Below are 25,297 nucleotides of genomic sequence, written 5' to 3'. Positions count from 1 at the left end.
TTTCGCGCAAAGCTACTTGAGGGCTATCTGCGTTAGCCGTTCTTAATTTAACAATGTAAGACTACTTTACCAAAAGGTAAAGTAAACTAGTTTTTAATGGCACTGTAGTTCTAATTAATAAATATCTTTGTAACACTGTGTTTCTTCACATATTCACGAAAAGCAATAAAAAGAACATAGAATTCCCATCTCTTATCAAGAAGGCAGCTAGTCATTACCACAAATACCCACCGCCAATTCTTGGGCTACTCTTTTACCAACGAATAGTGAGATTGACCGTCACATTATAACGCCCCCACGGCTGAAAAGGCGAGCATGTTTGGTGTGACGGGGATGCGAACCCGCGACCCTCGGAGTAGGAGTCGCACGCCTTAACCCACCTGGCCATGTCGGGCCACTTTTAATAGTACTTTAGCAATTTGTAAAAAGTTACTAAAAGTTTCTTGCTGTTCATTACACAGTTCTGTTTACATACAAATCATGTCCCGTTTTTTTCAGAACTTCAGACTATATTTTCATGTTATGTGTTTAAAGCATGATCATTGACAAATGAGATCCGAAAGTTAAGGTTATCTGTTTTTCACTTCTTGATGCAATTTTTGTAATTTAATGCTGTTAGTAGTACTACAACACGTAGTAAGTACAGCACAGTAAAAATTGAACAACCCGTTTCTCTGAAAGTCTTCATTTATTATTTTGATATAAATATTATATATTATATTCGTTACAATACCAATGGCTCCCATAATTGTGGATCTCAGCAGAGATGGCAAAGCTCAGCATGTGGTCAAATGCTATATGTATAATGTATAAATGTACCTACAAAATAGCCACTTGATAGTAACAGTATTTCTTGTAGTTGTTATAAATATGTTTGCTTACGATATGTACTTTAAAATTGTTCTTTTTACCATCCCATTTAAAATGCAAGTTAAAATTAAGGAGTTTATAGTTACATACCTGGACTTATTTTACTTTCTCAAAAGAAACAATAATAAAGGTTTAATATGGGAAGGTGGGTGATGTATAGACTAAATGTCTAATTAAGCAGAGATAAAAAAAATTTCTGGAGTCTTAAACAAACATTACTGTGGCATATTTAAAGTAAGCTTGTGGTTTTAATGGAATGTAATTGAATTTTTTACATATTTATGAATTTTTAATAACGACTCTCTCCTTTTGAAAGCAGAACACCAAATTAATACAAGGAAAATATCAGCTTGAAAAACATATTTTAATCAACATGATTTTTACAAGTTAAATCCCACTATTTTCTGTTGTTTAATAATCGTTCCATAATAAAATTGGCACAGCAGTTATGAATAAATATTTATAAAAATATAAATTAACACATTGGCTCACAAGCCTATTTTGCCGACACTTTGAAGGATCCCTCTATTCATTTTACAAGTACTTTTTCAGTAAGAATGTATATGTAGCCATTAAGTAGCCCTTTGAAAAGAAAATAGAGCACGACTCACTGGTGTGTGTTACTAGAAGACTGTCACGACCTACCAGAGGGTTTTGTTGGAGCCAACGTGTTAAATATTCAAAAAGTTATTTGCTGAATGGTAAAATCTGATGCTTTTTTGAGAAGCAAAAGAATAAACGAAGCTAACCATATGTTAAGAAAATTTCAAAAATTTGCACCATATTGGTAACAAAAGTAAACTTACTAATCCAAGTTGGCCTTTGATATGGAAACAGTTATGAGAAAATAATGTTCAGACATTGGTGAAAATTCTTCCTTCAAAATAAGCAATCTTTTTCATGCCATATATAAAAGTATAAGCATATAATCAGGTAGTTTATTATACATATATACGGAAATATGTTTTAGATTTATAAATATAAATAATGTACCTTTATGACGATATCTGTTCTTGTAGATCAGTTAAAATCACATAAAAATGTTTGTTCTGCAGATTTTTAATATAATTTAGAAACTATGAAGAAGCTTATAAAAAATGGTGACAGGTAATGAAGACTGTGGAATACAGTATTCTGTACAGAATGAACAATTACCACTATTAGCTTTTACTTAGTACAGTGGGCGCCACCTAGGATGTAATAATGTCTCCACTAGTAATATAAAACTGAAAAATTATTTATTTTGATATGATGCTAACAATAGTATAGCAAGTGTATTTGTGTACAAATTTAATATTAGTTTTGTTTGTTTGTGTATAACTTCTATTTGTGTATGAATATGATTTTCTGTGTACTGTTGGTTAATTATGAAATTTATTTATATAGTACAATAATATGAATATGTACAGAATAATGTAATGTGAAATAACTGTAATTCTCCACTTGCTCAGTTTTTTACTGCAATGTATTTTATAACTTAATTACACATACGTGTATATGGAATTTAGTACTTAAGTGACATTAAGATGATATAAATTATCTTATTAGTGAATTAACATACTAGACTGCTTGCAAAGTGCACCAAAGTTATTATCAATATAAGAGTTTTGAGTAAAAAAAAAAGTGTTTTTAAAATTCCTGCAATAATCTTTTCAGGCAGAAATAACAGCTTCTATGGGTATTAACACTTTTACTGAGAAGCAGAGAACATTTTGACCATGCAAGGTCATCTTCAGGTTAACAAAACCTGAAGCAAGCTGTCATCTCTTGATGACAAGAAACATTGTTCTCTACCTATCAATAATAGTGTTAATATCCATACCAGCTGTTCTGCAATAATTTTGTCATTTCTTGATGACAAGAAACCCACTTGAAAAAAAAGTTTGGTTTAGTGTTTCTATTCTAATGACCATTTTTAACAGCAGGAGAAATGCTTGATGTGGTTCATCTATGGTTAGGCTGTTGATGCAAAAATATGTTCACAGATCAAGCATCACAGTCTTGTTCTGTTAAAAGGTGTCTTGATGAAAGAGACTTGCTGTCCAGTAGAAAGAATACATTTGTTTATAGCATCAACTGTCAGTTCAGTGCATAAGTAACTATGTACAGACATTATATTTAAGGTTACAGTAATTGTTTATATATATATATATATATATATATATATTACTCCTGAAAATCTAGTGTATTTGTTAAAGTACAATATATTACTGTTAGTTTTAAATATACACATTGGCTCGAAATATTTAATTTAGAACATCCATTACTAGAGTTCCTGATTTTCTTAAAGTTATGAATTAATTACTTGTGTCTGTTAACCAGCTTTACATTTTGTACAAATTGTATTAAAGAATGGAAAATACATGAAGAGATGAGAAAATTAATCAGATGTTTCTTAATTTATTTTTGATAATAAAACTGAAAACATTTCAGCTAATCATTACCTAATCCATATCACAGAATAAGTTTTTACTATAGCCTAATTCACATTCAGGTTGGCCCAAACAGATATATCCAATTATTGCAACTGTAAATCATATCAAATCATTTCCATATCACACAAACATTTTATAAATATAAATTCCCAGTTACATTTTTTCTAGATACTTACCAACTGTGTCTACAAATTATATAAATTGGACACCAATTCAGAAAGTAATTATTGTCACGTTGTCTGTTAATGTTTGGGGCATTTATTTTGAATTTAAAAATGGCTGTCATTTTCAGCTATTTCAGACCATTTGTATGGAAATAAGACATTAGGGATCCAGTCATGTACGAAATGAAATATAAAGTTGCTAAGTTTTACTAACTAGACATGGCAATAATGATGCCTTTTCAATGTATGCAAGGGTATACCATGGTTTTGTTGATCAGAACAATGAATAATTTCAAGGGAGAGCTGAGGTCAGCTAATTTCATCTTTATTTACGTGACATTGATGTTATGTTGTTGTCCCTGCACAGAACATTACTTGGTCCCAGTACTCTCTTGATCACTGGAACAAATCAGCATCATCATATCATCAGACTGGAACTAACTAAGTCTTTGAAAAACATAGTGATAAAAGGCATTAACTGGCATACTTGTGTCATGTTGTATCACATCCAGTCAATGTTTGGAAAGGTAAGAAGCTTGTTTCTATGCCTACAGCAGTATATCGATGGATCAACAACTCTGAAATCAGGGGTTTGATTCCCGTCAATGGGCTCCGTAGATAGCCCAATGTGGCTTTGCTATAAGAAAACAACTATGTTTACATGAATGCAAACAGGTCTGTCATGAAATGATGAGAGATTATGATAAAACAGAGTATCATATTATTTATTATCATGTAAAGGACAGAATATTTCTTTTATTCTATATAAAAAATATTAAATCATATGAAGACCTGAATGTATGATAGAAAACACAACTTTACATTGAGAAAATGGTGGCCATTTTGGAAATCAAAATTAACATCCTCAATGTAAATACAAAACAGACAACAATCAGTTTTTTCTGATTTGGATGATCTTTTTAAATAATTTTAAATGCCATTCAGAAGAATCTACCCAAAATGTTTCATTTTGAAATTTGATGGTAGACTTGTAGTTCAAAACTGATGTGGTACAGACTTTTTTTTTACATATAGAATAGCTCTTTTTTTTTTTTTTGTGAAGCCATTTAACAAGTTGTTTCAAATGTTTGATAAAAGGTCTTCAATATCTCAATAGCAAGATCCTATTGCCCAGTTGCACAACAGTCTTATTGGGCTACCTTCCAGAGTTGGCACATGAAACATATCTTATCTCCAACTCTTCAATAAATTCTTTTACGATTGTCAGCTTCATCCAAAACTGGTTACAGAGTTCCTTTATCTGCCACTTTCAGATACCATGACATTATCTTCTGCCCTCCCTATTCAAAGACATTTTGAAAGCTGTATATCTTCAGTGATACCAAGCTTCTAGACATTGCCCGATGTGGAACTTAATCTTGCATGTTTTGCTTTTTCTTCCTTAGAACTTTAAGTGGATTCTTCATCCTGTCACCATTCTCTCAAACCATATCTTCAATTAGTATTTGAATCAGGCATAAGATGAGCTAGAACCTGTACCTTGATCCTTCACATACTTTGTTTTGTTTTGAAGGACTTCTACTGAGCCTTCCTACTTAAAACATGAAATGTATTAAAGAATACAGCCTACGTTACCATTGCTCTTTCCTAGAAATCTTGATACCATCCTTGGGTCTTTCGAGTTCAAATTTTTTTTCAACCTTACTTATTAATCTGGTTTTATATGTTAATTTGTAATTTACAGAAACCTTATTACAAGACACTTAGGAGATAGCAGATTAACATGTCTCCTAGTGTAATTACATAAAGATCAAATTCCTCAAGAATATTGAAACATTTTGTAGTTAAATGTGTGTTTGGACTTATTAGCTTATCTATTTCATTTTGAATTAACAGTGTATTACATAAATTTATTCCACTGTAACAGGGGTTCTCAAAGTGTTTTATTGAGCAACCATTCAGAAACATTTCACACTTTGATGAACCATACACACATACAGCATGATAGATCACTTATATGCTTTAAAACATATATTACCATAATATATTTGATATGCTACCTTAACTCATTTGTTATTCATTGATGCTCTCTGCATGTACAACTGTTTTTTTTTCTCACTATTAACCTTGAAACTTCATGTTTCATCTTGGTTCACCTGCATTGTTATATACAAATAATTACAATTCATTAAACTGTAGCTTCCAATCTTAACTTTGAGACTAGGCAGAAAAGAAGAACCAGAAACAGTAATGAAGGCTGACAGAATAAGTATCTATCAGAAATGTTAATATTGAAAAAAGTATTAACTTCCAATACCTTATCTCTATTCACATAATGGCTAGAATCCCACATTGACTAGGTTGAGGGACCTGTGAAAATTTATTTAGATAACCATCCTTCAGAGTGTGTATAAAGAATGTCAATGGAATACAATTTCTCTTATTCGAGGAACACTGATGGGAACCCACACCACATCTCAACTGAGTATATTATTTACCCATGTTGAGAGCATCGGTCAGTAAATTGGGTGGAAAAAGAAAAGTTCAAGTAGTGAAGGTATCTGTTGAGAAGTGAACCATAACACCTTCCTGCTATAGCAAACATCTACAATAAAGTTTACTATACATCTTAACTGACAGTGACTTATACCAAACTCAAACAGGTAAGAAATGAATACCAACAAATGTATTGTTTATTCATAAACATTTAAAGAATGTTTTGTGAAGTTAAACTTTTATTTTCATTACAAAAGTTATTACACAGACAAATTTGAGAGCACTAATTATTCTAAAACCTTTATTAACAGCCGCATTAAGCTGAAGGACCACACAGCTATTTTCTGAATGCCACAAATTTTATTTTAACAAGTAAAATAACTTCTAAGTATTCTCAAAACCACACTTGTAAAATAAAACACTATTTACACAAATTTGTGTGGTTTAGGATCAAAAAATGGAAGAAAACGAAATCTTCGGTCTGGCACATTAATTTTTCCAATGTTTTGTTACAATGATCAATTTATATATCTCTATCACAAATATCTAACCATCTTTAATTTTTGCAAAAACACTCATATTTACACAAAAACACTCATATTTACATAAAAGGAGAAATATTTCACCGGTAAATATCTTGAAGTTAAACACAATTTATTTTCAGGTCCTTTTCTTGTAGATTTGACATACAAGGAGTAACCAGCTCAACAATACTGCCAGTGTTGATATTGTAATTTAAGTGCTAGAAGGATTAATTAATCCCAAGTTTGATGTATTTGAAAAGACTACACATACAAATTATGATTTCCAATCAGTCTGTAAAACATTCCATAGATTTCTTGCAAAAACTATAAGGAGGACATTTATTTTATAGAAGTGTAATACAATAAGTAATTAAAATGATGCTCCCCAAATCTCTACCAACACTGCAGACAGTTCTCATGTTTTCCCACTGCAAAAGGTCTTATCAATGGAAAACTGATAAATCATGCAAACTGCTGTTTAACACAAAGTATAATTCACCAGTAACCTCCACATCTGTAGTGTATTACGTTATCAACTAAAGCATATTATGGTGTAGGCTCAGTAAAACTATAGAAGTCAAATAAACAGCCAACAGTGGTAGATTTGAGATAGAGGAATACTCTACACAAAATCATGCATGTCAAACAGCCAACTTAGATATACTTGAGATAGAGACGGACTGTACGCAAAAACTATCTACATCAAACAATAAACAGCAAAGTGTATTTAATCTTAAGATAGAGGAGAAGTGTACTCAAAACCACACAAGTTAAATAGATTGTTAACTGTATTTAATCTTAAGATAGAGGAGAAGTGTACTCAAAACCACACAAGTTAAATAGATTGTTAACTGTATTTAATCTTAAGATAGAGGAGAAGTGTACTCAAAACCACACAAGTTAAATAGATTGTTAACTGTATTTAATCTTAAGATAGAGGAGAAGTGTACTCAAAACCACACAAGTTAAATAGATTGTTAACTGTATTTAATCTTAAGATAGAGGAGAAGTGTACTCAAAACCACACAAGTTAAATAGATTGTTAACTGTATTTAATCTTAAGATAGAGGAGAAGTGTACTCAAAACCACACAAGTTAAATAGATTGTTAACTGTATTTAATCTTAAGATAGAGGAGAAGTGTACTCAAAACCACACAAGTTAAATAGATTGTTAACTGTATTTAATCTTAAGATAGAGGAGAAGTGTACTCAAAACCACACAAGTTAAATAGATTGTTAACTGTATTTAATCTTAAGATAGAGGAGAAGTGTACTCAAAACCACACAAGTTAAATAGATTGTTAACTGTATTTAATCTTAAGGTAGAGGAGAAGTGTACTCAAAACCACACAAGTTAAATAGATTGTTAACTGTATTTAATCTTAAGGTAGAGGAGAAGTGTACTCAAAACCACACAAGTTAAATAGATTGTTAACTGTATTTAATCTTAAGGTAGAGGAGAAGTGTACTCAAAACCACACAAGTTAAATAGATTGTTAACTGTATTTAATCTTAAGGTAGAGGAGAAGTGTACTCAAAACCACACAAGTTAAATAGATTGTTAACTGTATTTAATCTTAAGATAGAGGAGAAGTGTACTCAAAACCACACAAGTTAAATAGATTGTTAACTGTATTTAATCTTAAGATAGAGGAGAAGTGTACTCAAAACCACACAAGTTAAATAGATTGTTAACTGTATTTAATCTTAAGATAGAGGAGAAGTGTACTCAAAACCACACAAGTTAAATAGATTGTTAACTGTATTTAATATTAAGGTAGAGGAGAAGTGTACTCAAAACCACACAAGTTAAATAGATTGTTAACTGTATTTAATATTAAGGTAGAGGAGAAGTGTTCTCAAAACCACACAAGTTAAATAGATTGTTAACTGTATTTAATCTTAAGATAGAGGAGAAGTGTACTCAAAACCACACAAGTTAAATAGATTGTTAACTGTATTTAATCTTAAGATAGAGGAGAAGTGTACTCAAAACCACACAAGTTAAATAGATTGTTAACTGTATTTAATATTAAGGTAGAGGAGAAGTGTACTCAAAACCACACAAGTTAAATAGATTGTTAACTGTATTTAATCTTAAGATAGAGGAGAAGTGTACTCAAAACCACACAAGTTAAATAGATTGTTAACTGTATTTAATCTTAAGGTAGAGGAGAAGTGTACTCAAAACCACACAAGTTAAATAGATTGTTAACTGTATTTAATCTTAAGATAGAGGAGAAGTGTACTCAAAACCACACAAGTTAAATAGATTGTTAACTGTATTTAATCTTAAGATAGAGAAGTTTACTTAAAACTACATACGTTAAACAAACTATCAACTGTGGTCAATCTTAAGATAGATGAAGACAACTTGTATAGATGAAACAATAAACAGTCAGCTGTGGTCAATCTTAAGACAAAGCAGTACTGTAAACCAACATCTAGTTACACAGCTGGTATAATTATAATAAACAGTCAGCTGTGGTCAATCTTAAGACAAAGCAGTACTGTAAACCAACATCTAGTTACACAGCTGGTATAATTATAAGTCATTCTAGTTCTTAAGCACATCTCCACCCTTAAACTTATCTTCTGTTGAGTAGTCATCCAAGAATGACTAAATGTTTTTGCACAAAAGTCATCTTAAACTATTCAGACACATTCTAATACATAATAGCTTAGCAGACAATAGTTTCAACAACAGATTAAAAACTAACAAAGCTCTTTAAAACATCAAATTAAGTTTAGTGTTGTACAAGTGTCAAAATGCTGCTATAACATGATACCAACAATCATGTTCACCACCTTTCAAGCTTAGTTTCAAACCTGTGAGTAAAACAGTAAAAGCTGTAGTAATAGACTTAGCCTAACACACACATCTTTGAATTAAATATGTCTTAAATGTAGAATGCACTTGATATTAAGTAGTTTATACATAGCTTTTGTTGCCAAACCATTACATTAAAATTACGTCAGTATTAATGTGTGTTATATAATATCCATTTCTTTTGAAGAACAAAATTTTGAAATTTCATATAATACATGAATACAGAAGTTTAAAAAATATAGAGTGCCAGTCAGTCCTATGTTGTATAGGGGAGTATAGAACACTATTGTTTTACATTTGTTGTATAGGGGAGTATAGAACACTATTGTTTTACATTTGTTGTATAGGGGAGTATAGAACACTATTGTTTTACATTTTAAACACGAGAATATTTGACAAAAGTATACTTGCAGCATTTCTTTTGAATTATAAAAATATTAAAAGTATTATGAACACTACTGTGAATACAATTCTTACGAGGCATACATACACTGAAAGGATCCCATCAACAGAAGAGCACTTAACCTCTTGTATTTAGTAGTAACAGTTCTATGTTTACATACAAACAGAAACTAGATGCTAAGAAATGTGTACTTAAAGCGTTGCATGGAACTAAAAGAATTGTACGACCACACATCTTAACAATAAACTTGACAGAATTTGCCAATTTACATGCTACTGACCTAAAGCTCAAGATATATGCTGTGCCTTGTAATTTATATCCTAAAAATAAATGTAGCATGCACTTTATGTTGGAAAAATCTAAAACTCACATAAGAAAATATTTTAAAATTTCTTTTCACAGAAAAATATTCACAATGAAACTTCAGTATTAAAAATCTGCTCTTTCCTCAAGCTAACTTTGATTTTAAAAAATTGTAATGAATAGAGAAACTGTAGGAACATCAGAAAGTATACATAGATTTTTTTTTTCAGAGAAAACAAAAATTAACCTCTGCACTAAATATTTGCTAATAAAATACATTCAGTTTGTAAATGAACAAATTCAAACTTTGCAAAAAAACACATTAAACTAGTGTTGAAAATATAAATTCCTGGTGACTAGACTGTTTAACTGAACACCAGCAGAGCTGTGAAAATCTTTATAAATTTAATTAAAGTAACACTAGAAAACAATGTACTTCACATCACTCAACATGGTCATTTCAACTTCATACTGTAATGCAGCTTCAAGAGATACAACAAAACTAAAACCAAAAACGTGTTTCCTCAAAGCCCAATATTCATTATATATATATTTATATAAACATGTAGGTGTTTTGTAGTTCTCACAACATTTAGAGGTGAAACAATTCCTGGATTCTGAATCCAAGAGTAATGTAATGGTGACAAAAATGATAAACTATATTGTACAACTTGGCTGACAACAGGATCTGTCAAGATATCCTGTAGAATTAAGTATATTTTATCTAATACAGAAAATGTGTGTAAGCTAAATAGACTTGTTGCTCTTACAAACACTATTGAACTATTTGGTCCCAAATTGAAAGCAAACTAAACCTAAATATGGCCAATAGTAACTCAGATTCACAATTCTTATGACAATAAATAGTTGCTTATTAAATGAAGATTCTTTTAAAACATGACATGTCAGATATTGTTTTCCGAAAACATCACATTAAACTTTCAAAAATGAGAAATCTGAAGTAATTCACATGCACTGGAAACTAATCAGTGCCAGAGTTGTTTAGATCAGTGTAAGAAACCGAGGTGTCTTCATCAACCCTTTAACTGGTCTCTCCCAAACAAGTACAGTTCCTTCTGAATTAGCTGCATAAAGATGTTGATTGTCGAAAGAGTATGTCAAACTGAAAATAAAAAAAAACAAAGTGTTAACTACTTTATAGACAGATACACAACTTTAACCCTACAGCTTCTATGGTGGTGGTTTTCAGATGAAATTGTTTAACGTATTCAGAAATGTGTGATGTTTGACAAATACTCTTATGAGTGCTGAAAGCTAAGACATACTTAAGATCAGTACTGTGAAAACCTACAGAGGAAAATATCTACACCAAAATAGCACTATGATAACCAAGATAAATATCTATCTTGTGGTTATATTGTGATCAAACCAGGAAAAAATCTCACAATACAATTATATTGTAATTAAGCCACAATATAAAATATCTACAGTATAATTGATTTGTAATTAAATCACACAAAAAAAGTTATATTTCAATGTGATTACTATAAAACGCTATATCTACTTGAAGATTAAATAAACAATCATGGAATACTCAATGAACAATATTTACTTCAGTTTTTTGTATAGCTGTTTACAGGATTATAATAAAAAACAGTGCTTAGGACCTCTGCCATTTTTGACTTAAAACAATGATAGATGGAGTGGTTAATACATTATTTAAATTTGCAGATAATATAAAGGTTAGGGGTGTTGCTGGCTGTGAGGAGGATGATGATTACAAATGGATTTAGATGATGTATTGAGTTGGGCAAATATATGGCAGATTTTAATTATAACAAATGAAAGATAGATTATCATAATTTTGAATTATAAATGCATTAAGTAAATTTGGAAAGGAATAGCTTTTACACTGTCATGAAATAAAAGGTTCTTGGTATAATAGTTGACCAGTCTCTTATGCCATCCAAGCAATGTGCAGGGCAAATTGGATTTTAGGTTGTATCTACAGAAATGTTGAATATAAGTCTAAAGATGTCATAATTTCATTGTACATTTAACTGGTTAGGCCATATGTGGAATATTATTACCAATCTTCAGGTCCTTGCCTTAGAGAGGATATTGCCTTGTCAGAAAGGGTTACTAAAATGGTACCAAGATGGAGGGGTTGTCATGAGAGATAAAGATACTTAATTTTTTTTTTTCCAAGAGAAACAAGTTAGAAGGGATCTAACTGAAGTGTAAGATTAAGGTAACTGATAGTGTTGATGCATCATTTTTTCCTATTTAATAGGGAGAATGGCATGTCTAGGTGACAGAAGGGTAAACTGTAGAAGCCATCTTCAGCTATAACACTTACAATTTATAAGTTTAAAAAAAAGCCCAATATCTAAATGGATGATAAAAGCTGGCTTAGGAGTTGTTTTTTTTAACGAATGCATAACCTAGATGGACAAATAAGCTCCCTTGTTGTCTTTAAGTTAACTTTGGTGATTTAAACAAGACACTTGTGTAAAACTTGTCATTCTGCCAATGGATATTATTTGTGTAGCACAATTCAGTGGACTATAATATCTTATATAAAAACAACTGTAGCCAGAAGATAATTTTTTTTATCTTGTTCTAACCCTAAAATAGAAGAAAAGCCTGACAATAAAGGTTGTTCAATCTCCTCTCTTAGTTTGTACCACCTTCTGTTTTCTCCCAGTGACTTGCTGTCATTGTTTTTCATCTCTGATGACAGCTGTAATAAATTATGAAGTGGACAAATAAAGAAACATGATACACATTAACAATATGTGATTCTTGTTGTTCACAGTAGTATTTAATGACAGAGCCAATACATAAACTACAGGCACAAGTAACTTCCAATGAATTACAAAACAGGTTCCCTTACAGCACGTACACAAAAAAAGACCCAGAGTAAAAATTGGGAAAAGGCATACATTTTCAATTACTTCAAACATTGAATACATTGTATTAGTGTTAAGTATCAAGTATATTAGTCATATATGCTGTCTGTTCTATATAAATGTAGCAAATTCACTATCTTTGCCTCATTCTGATGCTTATCTGCTCTACTTAGGAATCATGAAATCATATGCTTAATTTGCAAGAACACTGAAGACAACCCTTGAATGAACATAAAAGGAGTGAAAGTTGGATATCTTTTCTCTGTCTCTTACTCCATTGGTCATTTTCCTTCACTCCACACACAGTCAAAACCATATCTGATTTCCCACACAATATAATCAAATTCTGCAAAACTAGTGTTCTGTAAATATAGATTCTTTTGCATTTTTTGAAAATCATTTGAAATGCAGTTTTCCTCCAGTTTAAGTTTGAGAATGAAAAATCACAAACTGTGTCTGCCAGGTTTGTGGAAAATATATTACAGTTTTGTGAGGAAAAACTATTACATACAAGGTAAAGGTAGCTTACCACCACTATTCTGGGTGTAAAATTAAGGTTCAAGAAACATGAGATTCCATGTGTGTCAAACAGTTTATACATCTGGCATGACATAATGGTTGAATAAGAACTGAGAATGTGTGTTATTTGTAGTTCCCATGATATAGTGCAAGTCTAAAGATCATCTAACCAATTGTTATTTTTACATCACCAATGCTTCTAAATAGTCAGGTGAAACTAAACAGTACATCAAATACCCAGATATTACACGTGCAATGAAACCAGTGCCTCATTGGGATGGTTTTCTGGTGCCACATCCATTAGCAAATTAGAAAACAGAAGATTTATTTTGTTAAGAGGACAATAAATCATTTTCATCCATTTTGTCTAGTACTTTATTCCTGTGGCATCCCAAAATAAACTATCATCTGATCACACAAAAATAGCTAAATGGTTTGATTCACGACTTGTTTCAATAACAGCAGTACATACAAGAATCTATTAAAACTTTATAATTAGAAGCAATCAGTAACTTTACAAGTTTTAGAACCAACATCAAATTACAGTTGAATTTTGTTGCTAGTAGCAAAGAAAATGTTGTTGCTGCCTAGCATATTCTTTGTGATTAAATTATTCTGCACACTTTAATAGATTAAAGTGGTCTGCAAGATGATTTAAAATCACAAGAGACATAATTCAGCATAACAATCAAATGTTTAATACTTTTATTTTAAAAGGGGGAGAAATAAAAATAAAGACAATACAATTATACTGTAATTAAACAACATAAAATCTTGATAGTACAGTTAGTAATGCAGAAAACAAAATTCATTTTATTATAATTTCATCATGATACAAGATCTCCAGTTTTAAATTGTTTATTGTGTTATGCTGGGCCAATTAAAACTTACACTACCAAAAAATACAGTATACAGGTTGTCAATTATGTAAACTTAATGTAATGTTGGACTGACTAGAACTTAAACTACCACATAATACAGTTCTCAGGTTGTCATTATGTTGATTTTGTTAGGTAATACATATATTTATTTAGATGTATTCTGACCAATGCCACAGTGAAGTTTAGTGAAGATCCTTTTACAATAAAGCTAAGTCTTAAAATCATATTATTACAACTAAAACAAGAATGTAATAGATTTAGTTGGGTTTTTCAAATTTATTTTAGTTCAAAAAGAAATATTCTTGTTTGTGTGTATATCTGTCTGTCTATATATATAAAGTTATTATTAACACAATAAAACTGAAACAGAGAAACAGATATATTACTAAATTAATATCCACTCAGTTGTTTAGTTGTTAACCACAACTACAATTGTATCTTTAGTGTAAGGTTTCCACAGAAAAACTTCAATCATTTGTAAATATACAAGATTCTTACAATAATAAACAGGTGGACTGAGAAAACAATTTGATGAAAGTTTTAAACATGTCTCTTACTGTACAAAGCTCAGATGTATTGAATATGCAGTTGGACACATGAAAACAACAAATAAAGTTGTCTCCTTACCAAACTACAGGACAGGAGAATCGTTCAGCCTTAATCAGTCTGACAGGACTCAAATCCCACGAACTCCATAACCTAGAGACAATTATTATCCAATTAACTCAAGCATGTGTGTACTCAAAAACTAAAAGAAATTTTATATGATAAGAAACAAAACCTTCACAGGTTGACTGATTATTACGTTTAATTCATTAAGGACATCCTTACTTTGTGAGCAATTTACAATGTTTTTTTCCTTCCACTCAACAATGTAGTGTTTCACAAGCATTCTGAAAGACCTAAGTATGAAATTCACAAACACTGACAAACATTATTTTTGTAACATACACTAAATATTATGAAGAAACACATAAACTTCAACCACTAAAATATAGTTTCCAAGATTACCTTCAAACACTCACTTCCACATAAATGTCACTCACACTGACATGTACTGAAGAGCTTTTCCAAGGATGTCACAATGGATGAGCAGTTTGAATTATTCTGAGATGTCATAACAGAGATTTATTTGATTTTATAATACTTAAATATACAGGAATAATCTGCATACAATAACATTTTATAAGATATTACACTCTGTAATGATTAATGATGTATGATCTTAAATGTGTCCCTATGTTATAGTGTCTGCAACAAAGGAAAAACTTTAACAGTAGCATTCTGTAGTTATTTATACATTTAAATGTTAGGGACACTTCAGGCAGAATGTTCATGTAATATAAGTAAAGGTTAGGACAGAAGTAGATGGTCAATTTGAACTGGTGAATCTAAGAATGATTTTAAAAGTTTGTAGTAATGATGCTTTGTACTTACATCGCTACAAGGTAATCAATACCTGGCCAATGAGTCTAGCAGTAAAATCCACTTTTACAATCCAGACACTTTCCAATGCAATAAGCTAATTTATTTCTAACACCTATATAGATAATTCATGTGGCACCTTGTCTTATGCTTTGTGAAAATCCAGATAAACTAGTTATACACCTTTACCCTTATCTGCATAAACAGTAGCTTTTTCAAAGAATATTGAAAGATTCATAACAAATGTTTCCCTTAGTGAAAACTTGATTAAACGTTGTTTGACAGTCAATTTTATTAAACAATTTTGCAAATCACCTAATAAGAGAATTTTTCAAACCTTTTTTTAACAACTGATGCAAGATTAACAGGTAATTAGTAGAACAATTTTTATCAATTCCTTTGAAAAGAGGAGTTACATTAGCTGATTTCCAATCTTCTCGTATCTGTCCACAGTTGACAGAAAGCAGTAAATTGTGGCTAACATATCTAATCCTTAACTTCCTTCAAAAACCTTGGAAAATATCATCTGGCACAGAAACCTTATTGTTTTTTAAAACTTTCCAACTGTTTTTCTTTCTTAACCAGCTCAGAATTAATGTATTCATCTTGTTTGATATCACTATTCATGTTTTGTGAGCTGTGGTTCAGACACGAATTACCCGTTTTAATACTGACAAACCATTCCTTTGTTTTAAGAACTATGCAAGTAAACATGGACTATGAAGTTTTATTTATTATCAAGTTTATGAGTGATCTTTTACTCCAATAATAATAACAATTCAGTTGAAATATCTCTTCACACTACTGGATGTAAGGAGTGAAACACAGATTCAGATCCAAAACCTTTTAAAAATTGTTGTAAACAAGAGAAATAATCAAGCCACAAAATATAACAATGGATCCAGATATTTTAACATCTTTCAAAAGAACAAAAATTAAAGGAGTTCAAATAAGAAGCAATGAACATGCAAACTTAGGTTTACTGTTTTTTTCCTGTTATATTGTGTTCATAAAGACAACGGACTGATTCACTTCTCAGTTGGTTACAGAAGAATGGTGAAAAGTAACACCAAACCACTACTGATACTGGACTAGTTTATGCTATTTTATTCAGATTTAACACTGAACTGAAGGCTGAACATCAACAGGAAGAGCATAGATTTGACAAGAATGACAAATTTGTTTCTTTAATGTCTCATTGTTGTGATACTGGAGGTTAAGGGCTGTATGATACATTTGATTAGTCTCATACAGAACTATAACATTACAGAAAACTTGAGACATAACCTTTATATATTGTACATTTAACTGTACAGTATTAGATCCAACAAAACAAGATGTGAATTAAGTCCATTGTCTTGGACTCAAAAATTCAGATGCAAAACACAATTAATGACTTCTACAACTTAATTAACAACTAAATTAATTTGAATGATCAATCAAGTTTTGTTAACATATAATTTATTACTGACACTTTCTCAATCAGGATTAAACTGCAAACAACTCACCTGATATTTCCATTGAAATGACCAGTGGCTATTACATTGATGGATATTCCTTCAGGAGCTGAGGAGTAGCAGAGGGCAGTAATACGAGAAGCATAAGCTTCACCTACAGTTTTACCATTTATTGTGTACACCTTCAGAAGACTTTTTGTATCTAGAGAGAGAGAGATTGGATTTGTTACATTAATACACACTGAAGTATATTTGTAAACAGCATAATTACTTATCCTGATATAAGGAAGAATCAATCCAATTTTCATTAAACATACAACTAAAGGAACTTTATATATAAACATATTGTTAGAAATTGGCTGTTTAACTGTTTAACAGGTAGATCAACAGAATAAAATATTAGCCAAAAATTAATCAGCTGTAACAGTTTAAGTTAAAATTGTATTTAGTCTATACACATTGAAAGCAGCCAAAAGATAATTATAGTTAAGGGTAAAAAACAACAAAACAGTTGTCTTTTATGGGAACAGATCTAATATTTCACTAATAGAGCAGAACTGAAGTCATACAGGTACAATGTTTCAATCACAGGTGTGATTATTCTGAAGTGAACAATAGTAACCAAGGTTTACAACTGACAACACCAGTGATTGAAACATAACACCTGTCCTAAAATTAAATCTTCCTTACTGTTAAAGCTGTAACTGAGAATAAAATATACTTAATTAGTAAGAAAATTCAAGATTAAACCATCAAAATTTATATTACTGTCAACATTCAATTAACAGTTTTATTTTAAACGTCCTATAGCACTATCAATTTTGCAAGTTATAGATTTCTATCAAAATGACCAGCAACACAACAGTTTGTTTTGATTACATATCTTGAAACAATTTATATACATTAGTGGTAATAAAATTTACCTCCAATAAAGTACTGCACTTAAAAACAAAAAATATTTATGTCAAATGATGATTACTTGAACTGACTTAAATTTTATCTTCCAAGACACAGCTGACAGAATACAGGACACTTCTCACAATAACATATTCAACTACCACAAGAAGATGTAGCAACAGAAACCACTATCCAAAGATGAGAAAATAATCACATCTGCAGAATATAGAACTGATAGTGTTAAAACTGTTTTAAAAAATATATATTTATTTAGATTTAAAAAGATGTAATGCAAAGATGTAATGATGTAATGCCTCAATCTATAATAAATGAAGCATTAATGTAGAAATGAAAAAGTGATATTACACAGAAAATTCCAAGGTATGAAAATTGTTTCAACAACTACAACTAGCTTATAATGACGACTATAACTAGCTTATAATGATGACTATAACTAGCTTATAATGAGAGAAGCAATGAAAACATTACACAAACAATAAATGAGTGGGTGATGCTAATTTGCAAAACTTTTTTTTTTTTTTTATATATATAGCATAAACATGTCTAGTTTAACGATACTCTTGAACCCCTTCATGTTAGGCTTACACAATTCTCAGAAGTTGAATTTTAAATTTCACTTGTAAAACATTCACCGAGAATCGGATTTAACCATCTTCTCAAAAACTGAAAATATTTTGTTAAAGATTACAAATATCTGGTATACAAAACAAAATATATTTTCTAAAAGATTTTTTGTGGTTACTTGCACTAAAACTAATGCAAGGTGATTTTCACTTCAGAATATAAAAACACTTTTCTTCATCTTATGGTTTTCAGATTTCATTGCATAATCTGTAGAACCTTCTAAATGAATACCAAGTCTTTAAAGTAAATATTTATTTTATATTTCATTTTCTCTACCATATCACTAACTACTTATTTCAAGTATTTTCCTTTTCACATACAGTTCATTTTAATGTTTTGTATTTTTCTTTCATTCCTTTTACCACTTATTATTCATCAGAACACAAGTCAGTATCCTCAAGGCATATTAATTTCCTTAGGAGACATGTACAACCCTTTGACAGAATTTTAGTTTAGTGTGTAATACCATAAGCCTTGAGAATGGGTGCAAACTGTGATGTATATTTAAAAAAGTTTAAAACCTTAAATTATGAATTTTAAAACAACTAGTATACAATTAACTAAACTGATAGTAATACACAATTAACTAAACTGATAGTAATACACAATTAACTAAACTGATAGTAATACACAATTAACTAAACTGATAGTAATACGTAACTACAATTTAAATTGTATCTAACTCTACCATATTTAGGTAAGATACAACTAAGTGTTACAGTCAATGAACTATTTATTCAGAGAACTTTGGAATGTACAAGTCAAAAGGTTATGTATTTATTGTAAAGCTATACCTCTACTCAACTACCCTTGTATTAAGGACATTGAAAACCAAACTAGATAATTTGCAGAGATGAAGTAATGTTTTTAAAGATTAAAATAAAATTCATGATCAGTCATAAAGACAACTAACAAGGGTAAGCTACTCTTGAAGGATTCTCAAGTTCCACCACACACACACACACACCACTGTGCCACAAGTTCCACCACACACACACACACCACTGTGCCATAAGTTCCACCACACACACACACACACACCACTGTGCCACAAGTTCCACCACACACACACACACACCACTGTGCCACAAGTTCCACCACACACACACACACACCACTGTGCCACAAGTTCCACCACACACACACACACCACTGTGCCACAAGTTCCACCACACACACACACACACACCACTGTGCCACAAGTTCCACCACACACACACACACACACCACTGTACCACAAGTTCCACCACACACACACACACACCACTGTACCATAAGTTCCACCACACACACACACACCACTGTACCATAAGTTCCACCACACACACACACACACCACTGTACCATAAGTTCCACCACACACACACACACACAAGTTCCACCACACACACACACACACACTGTGCCATAAGTTCCACCACACACACACACACCACTGTGCCATAAGTTCCACCACACACACACACACCACTGTGCCACAAGTTCCACCACACACACACACCACTGTGCCACAAGTTCCACCACACACACACACCACTGTGCCACAAGTTCCACCACACACACACACACCACTGTACCATAAGTTCCACCACACACACACACACCACTGTACCATAAGTTCCACCACACACACACACACCACTGTACCATAAGTTCCACCACACACACACACACCACTGTACCATAAGTTCCACCACACACACACACCACTGTACCATTACTGCCATACATTAAACAGACCTTATATATACCATTGTACTATCAGAACCATGCACTACATGAACCTCACAGAGACCACTGTATCATTGTATGATTAATCCTGTTTGGCACAGGACTGTGAACTTTGCAGGAGGCCATACTGGATTTTCACTTATGCAACACACAAGGTAAAAGTTTTTTTTGTAACTTATCCTCACAAAAACTGGTAAGATCTTGTTAAAGTAGCTTGTATATTACTTTAACTTAAGTAAATTTTAGTACAAACACTATCTCTTGAAATTACTTGCATTCAAACTATTAACAAATCAAGTAAAAGGTGACTTGCATTCTAAGTATAAGAATACTTGGTTAGTTTTCATATTTTATTTGCATAACCTCTAGAACCTCCTAAATAAAAAAGTGTTTTTAAAGTAAATGTTTATACTCATATTACATTTTCTCTATCATATCACTAACTAGATGTCACCATCAACAGAGTACAATGAAATTTAACATTAGAAAGTACACACGTTTTGGTAATATTTATACTGACAGGTCTTGTCCTTTCGACATATACTAATTTACCAATGTTTTACCTTTCTTTACTGTCTTTTACCATTCATTTTTCTGAACAAAAACCAATGCCACCCTCTGGAGTATATCATTACAGTGTCTTTGGGAGTGACCCACAAAGATTCAGCAAAATTATGTTACAATTGCACATGATTGTAATCCTCAAAAACTAGGGAAACACGAGGCAATTTTTTAAATTTTTTATACCTTTTAATAACATCTTAAAACTTATAGTTAGAGAAAGTTGAAGTGCATTTAGGTTTTACTTTTATATCTTAGCTAATTATGTATAACATATTTAACTAAGAAAAACTAAGTGCTATTATAGATAAAGTAGCCAATAAGGCAGTTACATCTACAAGATCTCAACAACAAAGCACCAACTTCAAAATGACCATTACTGAATTATACTGTAAAACAAGCTCCTTTTAATAATGTACATAACATGCATGCACTTCATACATAAAATTCAATTATATGTATAGTTGGTGTGGCATCTTTTGGGATTGACAAACTTTCTGAACGCAGTAGAAAGAGGTTATAAAGATAACTGTAAACAATTAAATACACTTAACATTATACCTGTAGAAGGTTTGGATGTACAAGATAACAAGTACAAAACTTAAGAATTTTCACAGTTCAAGTCATGACAGACTGCTGAAGTTAAAATACATTAAAAAAAATTAAATGAATTGTAAATTAGATAAAACTTTGAACAATAACAAACGTTATGGTATTAATTTCATTCACAAACATTTTGAACATAACTCATCAGCTTGTGCAGAAAAATATTTAAAGGGGTACCTTTGTTAATGTCACACACAGCACAGATCTGATACAAACAAACCACTAACATTCTATGTCACACAGATCCAATACAAAAATACAAGTGTACCATTAATATCATACAACAGATGGACCCGTCACATATATACAACTGTACCATCAGTACCTCATACTGTAACATACCTATCAGATACATTACTGAGCTATAACTGATACACAGTACACATACCACTGTATCATTCATATTACATATGCAACAGACTGATAGTTTAGCAGGATGGAGAACAAGAATTATCTAAGCTATACACTGGCTGAATGGAGGAAAGATTATGAAGCTTCATTACATGCTCTCATGACTAAAATTTGAATAGATACAGTTTGATCAGTACAAAGTCAGAATCTAAATAATATTCTCAAAACTGGAATACTAAGTGAATAGCTTTGGATAAAAAGTTACGTACAGTATCAAACAGTCCTTACCCCCCATTCGACTTACGTACAGTATCAAACAGTCCTTACCCCCCCCATTCGACTTACGTACAGTATCAAACAGTCCTTACCCCCCCCATTCGACTTACGTACAGTATCAAACAGTCCTTACCCCCCCATTCGACTTACGTACAGTATCAAACAGTCCTTACCCCCCCATTCGACTTACGTACAGTATCAAACAGTCCTTACCCCCCATTCGACTTACGTATAGTATCAAACAGTCCTTACCCCCCATTCGACTTACGTATAGTATCAAACAGTCCTTACCCCCCCATTCGACTTACGTACAGTATCAAACAGTCCTTAACACCCCCATTCGACTTACGTACAGTATCAAACAGTCCTTAACACCCCCATTCGACTTACGTACAGTATCAAACAGTCCTTAACACCCCCATTCGACTTACGTACAGTATCAAACAGTCCTTAACCCCTATTCGACTTACGTATAGTATCAAACAGTCCTTAACACCCCTATTCGACTTACGACTTATAGTATCAAACAGTCCTTACACCCCATTCGACTTACGCATAGTATCAAACAGTCCTTACCCCATTCGACTTACGCATAGTATCAAACAGTCCTTACCCCCCCATTCGACTTACGTACAGTATCAAACAGTCCTTACTCCCCCTATTCGACTTACGTACAGTATCAAACAGTCCTTACCCCCCTATTCACCTCTTTCCATCTTTGGAAACTGTTCCTTATACACACCTACTTCAATATACATGTGAATAACAAATCAACAGCTTATAATCCCCCCACAGTAGTTTTTCCACCACTTTAATCTTTGAAACTGCTACAACATTCTTTTGATCCAATATTTCAATGAAAGAGACTATGCCATTCGTCTACTCAAGTTTCATATTTTTTATAATATAAATACATCTTCGCTACTAAGTTTAACATATTACAGTGGAATTCTGCGGTAGTAGCAGATATGATTTTTTTTGGTTATTTATCTGTATATATAAAACCTAAAAAATTCAAAAGTTCAAAGGTGATACAGAGAAAAGATAATTGTTTTACTTCCTGATGTATTGTCCTATATTTTAAGAAAGTTTAATAATTTATTTCTAAATAGTAATAACTGAAATGTGATTATTACAAAATAGAAGTCCACTAAAACACAGCAAAGATAGGGAAGATAAATATCAGTTTGTTATTGGATACATAAATACACTAGAACCACATCACTGCAAGCTATGTAATGTTAGCTAGGCATAACTGGAAGGTTGATATAATAAATATATAGTGTTACGAGACTTTAGGTGCTTAAACATTTGTACTTTCGTGTTATAATACGTAGTCAGTCTGATACACAAAAGCATAATTTATATTTATTTCCTAATCTTTTATGATACTTGCAGGTTGGTTAACTAACATATCCCACAGTTACAGTGAAGAAAACAAAATTAGAAGGTTGTAAGAGATTACATAACTATATCAGTAATACGAGAATTGTGGGATAAAGAAGTCTTTTAATCATAACATGAAATCACTTTGCACTAATTTGTATTAAAGATTTGTTTGTGAATATAGAGTTTGTTTCCTTAGTTGTCTATTTCATCAAAAACCTAATTTTGTTTGTCCAAAATACTTGTGATATTTATTAAAAGTTTACAACACTTTGAAGAAACACATGCTGTATCAAAAGTTGTAGTGCAAATACTTAGCATGTGTAAATGTGTAGATGAACTCTTACACATGCTAAGTATTTGAAATATGAATGTGTAGATGAACTCTCATATTTTATACACAGCCCATTGAGATAATGTTAAATAAATACTTTGGAATACTACTAGACTAAATAAACACTCCCAGTACTGCAATACAAGTGAATAATTTAATAAAAGCTGAGATCCAAATAGCACTCCGAAAGTTGCAGTATTAAAGGAGTTATAATGTTATAACACACATATTACTTATAAGAATCATGATCTTACCAACATGACTGACAACGGCTACTGTAACACACAAATTACTTGGAAGAATCGTGATCTTACCAACATGACTGACAACAGCTACTATAACACACAAATTACTTGGAAGAATCGTGATCTTACCAACATGACTGACAACGGCTACTATAACACACAAATTACTTGGAAGAATCGTGATCTTACCAACATGACTGACAACGGCTACTATAACACACAAATTACTTGGAAGAATCGTGATCTTACCAACGTGACTGACAACGGCTACTATAACACACAAATTACTTGGAAGAATCGTGGATCTTACCAACATGACTGACAACGGCTACTATAACACACAAATTACTTGGAAGAATCATGATCTTACCAACATGACTGACAACAGCTACTATAACACACAAATTACTTGGAAGAATCATGATCTTACCAACATGACTGACAACAGCTACTATAACACACAAATTACTTGGAAGAATCGTGATCTTACCAACATGACTGACAACGGCTACTATAACACACAAATTACTTGGAAGAATCATGATCTTACCAACATGACTGACAACAGCTACTATAACACACAAATTACTTGGAAGAATCGTGATCTTACCAACATGACTGACAACGGCTACTATAACACACAAATTACTTGGAAGAATCGTGATCTTACCAACATGACTGACAACGGCTACTATAACACACAAATTACTTGGAAGAATCGTGATCTTACCAACATGACTGACAACAGCTACTATAACACACAAATTACTTGGAAGAATCGTGATCTTACCAACATGACTGACAACGGCTACTATAACACACAAATTACTTGGAAGAATCGTGATCTTACCAACGTGACTTACAACGGCTACTATAACACACAAATTACTTGGAAGAATCGTGGATCTTACCAACGCGACTGACAACGGCTACTATAACACACAAATTACTTGGAAGAATCGGATCTTACCAACATGACTGACAACGGCTACTATAACACACAAATTACTTGGAAGAATCGTGATCTTACCAACATGACTGACAACGGCTACTATAACACACAAATTACTTGGAAGAATCGTGATCTTACCAACATGACTGACAACGGCTACTATAACACAC

General features: G+C 31.8%; 1 protein-coding gene across 3 annotated transcripts in view; it reads right to left on the bottom strand.

Annotated features, from left to right (window-relative positions):
- Positions 1 to 6,106: 6,106 nt before the first annotated feature.
- The window catches only part of mv (lysosomal-trafficking regulator mauve), a 144,975-nt gene continuing 125,784 nt past the window's right edge, over positions 6,107 to 25,297 (bottom strand). For all 3 annotated transcript variants that reach the window (XM_076462861.1, XM_076462862.1, XM_076462860.1), the window contains exons 54-56: positions 17,194 to 17,344; positions 14,888 to 14,959; positions 6,107 to 11,110 (exon numbers count right to left, since the gene is read on the bottom strand). In XM_076462861.1, the coding sequence (XP_076318976.1) occupies positions 10,990 to 11,110; positions 14,888 to 14,959; positions 17,194 to 17,344 (344 nt within the window). In that variant the 3' untranslated portion in view covers positions 6,107 to 10,989. The remainder of the gene's footprint in view (positions 11,111 to 14,887; positions 14,960 to 17,193; positions 17,345 to 25,297) is intronic.

Source organism: Tachypleus tridentatus, chromosome 10 (genome assembly GCF_004210375.1).
Source record: "Tachypleus tridentatus isolate NWPU-2018 chromosome 10, ASM421037v1, whole genome shotgun sequence".
NCBI classification, from domain to species: domain Eukaryota; kingdom Metazoa; phylum Arthropoda; class Merostomata; order Xiphosura; family Limulidae; genus Tachypleus; species Tachypleus tridentatus.
This window is presented reverse-complemented; position numbering and strand designations above follow the sequence as displayed.